The sequence below is a fragment of the Chenopodium quinoa genome, unplaced genomic scaffold (assembly GCF_001683475.1).
Source record: "Chenopodium quinoa cultivar QQ74 unplaced genomic scaffold, ASM168347v1, whole genome shotgun sequence".
Taxonomy (NCBI): domain Eukaryota; kingdom Viridiplantae; phylum Streptophyta; class Magnoliopsida; order Caryophyllales; family Amaranthaceae; genus Chenopodium; species Chenopodium quinoa.
The window spans coordinates 142,341-147,762 of NW_018742904.1; the positions used below are offsets into that span (position 1 = coordinate 142,341).

The window sequence follows — 5,422 nt, forward strand, 5'->3', positions numbered from 1 at the left end:
TATATCTAACTTGTTTGATGTTACAAGTTTTATTTCAGAACAATGGCTTTATATTTCCATGATTTGGAAATAATTCACATTGTTTAAACCTCTAAAAAACAAGTATTAAATGTAATTTCATCAGATGTCCCTTGTAATAATTGTATGGTTAGTATTATGGAGTGATAATAATATGTTGGGAAATCTAGGAACATGTATTTAATCAATAAAGAATTGTGTGCATGCTTAATTTATTCGGTCAGAACCTCAGAAAGAACTTATCTGTTAACTGGTGGCAATCGTGGCATTTTTGCAAAGTGTGCCAATCATTTAACATAGATGGATTTGATTGATTACGAAAGCATGAAATACTCCGTATACAATCAATTAGGCTACCCAAATTTAACGACGAAATAAATTAATAAATTTCTTGCTTTCAGAAAAAAAAATAAAAATATCTAGAATTTTTGTATAAAATGATTCTCAACTAGTACTCTTCATTTTCATGTTTTGTTGTGAAAAGTAGATTTTTGGTATTACTATATATGAAAAAAAAAAGTTGCACTGGTTTTTTGAAATTTATATATTTTCCGTTTCATATTTTTTGCAGCATACAATGTATTAGTAATTTTGTAAACATTTTAAGGAAGAGATTTGAGGTAGTAAACGAGCAAATTAATCAAAATTGAAACACAAGCTCTTTATGAGGGTGTTAAAAGGGAAATTATATGTTAATGATGTTAAAATTATAATTTGATCAATTGCACTTTTAAATCTCTTCCTCCAAATGGATGCCAAGAGAGTCTGTTATAACTTACAAGTAATATAAAGTAAAGGAAGTGTATAAAATATAAGGTTATAATATGGTGCAAAGTGTTAAAGCCGTGCTATGTAAAAAAAAAATAAAAAAATAAAAAAATAAAAAGCGTCTAAGTCGTGCACTAGGCACAAAACCTTGACACACAATGCCGCTCATCCTCAAGATGAGAACTCACCAAAACGTGGCATTCATTGCTTGTACATTAGTTTTTTTACGTCTAGAGTGTTCGTCAATAGGAGTTTTCTTAAAATGAAGGTTTTTCCATCACGGATCACCCTCTTAAACATGTTAATGTGTTTATGATTCACGAATTTGCATCACTAGTTTGCATGTTTTTATGAATTTTCCACATCATGGGATTCTAGCTTTTCCAAACGTTAGCTGCCGTTAGGGTAATCTTTACAATCCTCACTCAAAACCTTAATACAAGTTATTTTAGTTAATTTCAATTTAGACCCATTAAGTTTATCTTAACTTAGCCCAAAATTAAAAGGCCTAATTGGCCCAATCAGATACTTAAAACGCCTAGTAAAAGTCCTAAAACCAAGATTAACTTATCCCTAGTCAAGTTGGTGCACACACCAATACCTAGGTTCCAGCATAGCATACCATGGTTTGATCCAGCACAACAAGCTAGAAATAACGTGGATTTAATTAACCTTTACCAAAAAAATCCAATGTACACGATGAGCTGACATGCTAAGAAATAGGTTGTTTTCTAAATCATATCAAACAGGTTTTATTAAACTCAAGCAAAATACTAAAAGTGGCAAACACGAGGTCGAACCACGAGGAGAGGGAAGCAAGTTGCAAATAATCTACAATTAAGCTAATCCGGAATCAAGGTTTAGAGAATTGAACTAAAACTAATCAAGTAATGATCAAGTAAGGGAATAACAAATTACAATCAATATAAAGCACCAGGGAATCAGGATCCACATGTATTCTTGATCAACAAGCAAAAAATGGAAATCAAGCATCTAATATAATGTATAGTAACGACTAGTAGTAGGAGCAATTGGGAGCATATCTAATTAACGTCCTCAAACTATCTAACCTAAATCCCTTTATGGTAAGACAAGTAAGAGGAAAACATAACCAAATTCTCAATCAGTAATGATGAACTGAATATCAATTTCCATGTCAATCAAATTCAATCATGCAATCAAGGGGGCCAATCCAATTAATATAAGCATCAAGCAAACCTCACCTAATCAATTTAATTACCATACAAGAATCACTAAAACTTCCAAATTAAGCTCAAATTGATCAATCCAACATGTTTCACCCTAATCCCTAGCAAAGAATCTACACACTAGATCATGCCATAGAGAGGGATAGATGGCGGCTAAAGCAGAAGAACAAGCTTGAGTGTTGATGGAAGAAGTGAGTGGATAAAGATCACCCCGACTATTACATCTCATGATAGGCATCCCCATCTGAAAATCCTTCTCAAAAAACCCAAAAGGATCAAATTCAACCGAAACAGAGTTTTCAGTTGTAAATTTTCGAACAGAAATTACATTTTTGATGATTTTGGGAGCATGAAGGACATTATTTAACGATAATGGAAGATTAGAAGAGGGTAAACAAGTATGACCATAACCATGAACTGGAATTGAATGACCATTTCCGACAATAGTACCACTAGAATTATTGCTCAAATTAAAATAAGACGAAAAATTACTGTTCGAGGATGTCATATGAGACGTTGCACCAGTGTCCATATACCAAGACGGATCAGGCGGATTAAGGGTCATGGTGTGCATTGCTGAAGCAATGTCCATGGGAGCATAAGTGGACTGACCAGTTGGAGAAGAGGCCATATAAGCTTGCTGAGGTCTCGGACCCAATACACCAGGCCCACGGTGTGCTGGTGGACGGGCCCAACCCTGCGAGGGAAATGGGCAGGGAGGAGCAGTCCATTGTGGCCAACCCCATTGAGGGTAGTGAGGCCAACCAGGATACCATTGTTGCTGCTGACCGAAACCCTAACCACCATTGCCCCGACTAGATTTACCATCGGAACCACCACGGCCTGATTGAGTTGACCACATTTCTTCATCATCATCGGCAGACGAAGAAGCCTTTTCTTTTTCTTTTTCCTTGCCTTTGGCAGGAGGAATAATGTTTCGTGTCCATGTCAATAGTGATGGAAACGTGGTTCTTGATATTAAATACTGTGAGAGCGGGTAGGGATGTCAATGGGGCGGGGCGAGGCGGATGTTGGCCTTCCCATCCCCATCCCCATCTAAAATTTTCATCCATATCCCCATCCCCGCGGCGGGTCTAAAATTCATCCCCATCCCCGCCCCAACAGGTACAATTCCAAAACCATCCCCGCCCCAACCCCCACTTGGATATCCACCCCCACATAATCCCCACCTAAGACCCGCCTAATCCCCGCCTCTCAAATACATAATCCTTCATAATTAATAAAGATTGCAAAAAAAAAAATAAAATTATTGTTAATATTACACATTTTTTTTATCATATAAGTGTATTACAAAGTATTATATTTACTATTTTATTTTACATAATTTTTTTTTATAAAATAGTATAAAAGTATATAATTTTGTTTTTAAAAATATATGGATGTGGGGATGGGGCGGGTACGAAGTGGGGTAGGTGGGGATGGGGCGGGTACGAAGTGGGGCGGGGCGGGGATGGGGCGGGTACAACCTAAAATCCACCCCCGCCCCTTCACCCATGGCGGGTATGGTTTTTATCCCCATCCCTGCCCTATCACCCGCCAAACCAAGACCCATCCCCGCTCCGTTGGGGCGGGGATGGGGCGAGTCTCCTATTTGACCAGCCCCACTGACATCCCTAAGAGCAGGATGAAAAGAGTGTTTAGAAGGCAACATTGAGGCTGCCGAAGAAAGAACAGAGAAGAGGATGGGCAGAATACAGAGCTAGGGCGCAGCGGAAAAGAGATCGAGAAAACCCTAGTCTCATGATACCATGAAAGAATATGGGGAATATTTTCCTTCACTTCCTCATTAAATCACGTATCAATATATACATAATACAAGCATTTCTCTAGGCTACAATCTAGGAGAATTACCCATTCCACTCCATACATTTGACATTCCCGCTTTCGGTTCAAACATATCAACATCGCACCGCCCTTTGCAATATTTAGCCCTCAAAACTCTAGCCTAAAGTGCATTAGGATTAGCCTAAAGAAGGCGAAGTTGGCTTGCTTATCAGACATGATACCGATGCCACCCTTAGCAACTGGCTTTTGCAGCATCTCTCAGGAAAGTAAGTGTACCCTTTTGTGTTCATCGTAGCCTCCCCATATGAAGCTTCTTGTTTTCTTATCAATTTCCTCACAAGTACCCTTGGGAATCTTTGCAGTTTGCATAAAATAGAGGGCCATGGTGGAGAGCGTGGACTTAGGTAGAGTAACTCTACCCACAAGCGATAAATATTTCGACTTCCATTCTGCTAGGCATCGATCTATTTTTTCACATAGATGGCTGTACGTGTCTTTGGTTACGCGACTTGTCAAGGTCGGCACACCTAAGTACATACCCAAATCTTCCGTTCTTTCCACCTGCAATGCTGAACTTATGTTCTCTTGGTCAGATATATTGATATTCCTTGCAAAATAAACTCTCGCTAAATCTCTGTTACTCACTGTGAGAAACAGAAGCGTTTCTCACAGTGGAATTTCGGAAATAAAGTCGAAGTTTTCACTTCCTGACTTGCTGACTCGGATTTGCCTATGTGTCAAGTTGCTGAGTGTATCTTAGAGCAATGCTGAGTGGGGACATCCTTCTGTCAATCCGTAATAGAGATAGCGTTACCTTCTTGACGTTTTGGCAGGGAAAGTATTCACAGCTTCCATACCTAGGTTCCAGTTGATAAACAAGCCGACATCAATTAGCAGGTAGTTTTTAGTTCTTCACACATCGTCGACTTATACAGGTTTCCAGACCCAGTAAAAAGACCCACGTGGAAAAAATGCACATCTTCGAATTACGAGGTACTTTTCTGTTCTTCTAGTTGTGAGTTTTGTTCTGTTGTTGTCTTGATGCGCCAACAATTCATGAAATTGAATTCATATTTGCGACCGAAATCGGAATAATTTTGAAAGTAATGGGATAATGAGGATTTTTGCATCTGTTAAAATGGGTTTGAGGCTGCCGGAAATGGCCTGAGGATTTTGTTAAAAATGCAATTTCTACTTTTTGAAAACAACGTGTTGTCTTTGTATGCTTTGAAAAAAATCCCTTTGTTGATTTGTGAGGTTATTTGAAAATTAGTTGCGTTGGTTGTTCAATTGGTTGGTTGATTTGTGTTGGTTGGTTGTATTTCTATGTTGGGTTGAATTTGTGCTGTGAAAACGTGTTGGTTGATTTGTGTTGAATTTCGTATTATAATTATGTTGGTGTTCTGCATAATTTGTATCGTAATTATGTTGGTGTTCTGTATTTAAAGGGTGAATTATTTTTGATGGAGAAGATTGATATTATGGAAATGGAAACAGAAAGCGTTATAAGGGGCAATGAGGTTGGTATTGGTGATTGTGGCAGTAGAGTTAAGTCTCGGGGTGACGTCCATATGGAGGAGGGTATAGAAGACATAGTTGTTTCGGGTAGTTGTGCAGATGAC

General features: G+C 38.3%; 1 protein-coding gene across 1 annotated transcript; it reads right to left on the reverse strand.

Moving 5' to 3' along the window:
• Positions 1 to 2,088: 2,088 nt before the first annotated feature.
• On the reverse strand, positions 2,089 to 2,625 carry LOC110727382. Its single transcript, XM_021906946.1, has one exon. It carries the CDS (start codon positions 2,623 to 2,625, stop codon positions 2,089 to 2,091), a length of 537 nt encoding a protein of 178 aa, XP_021762638.1.
• Between the last annotated feature and the right edge of the window lie 2,797 nt (positions 2,626 to 5,422).

Bases quoted from the DNA above. Each gene is read 5' to 3' on its own strand.
- LOC110727382 (XM_021906946.1), bottom strand. From the start codon at position 2,625: ATGGCCTCTTCTCCAACTGGTCAGTCCACTTATGCTCCCATGGACATT.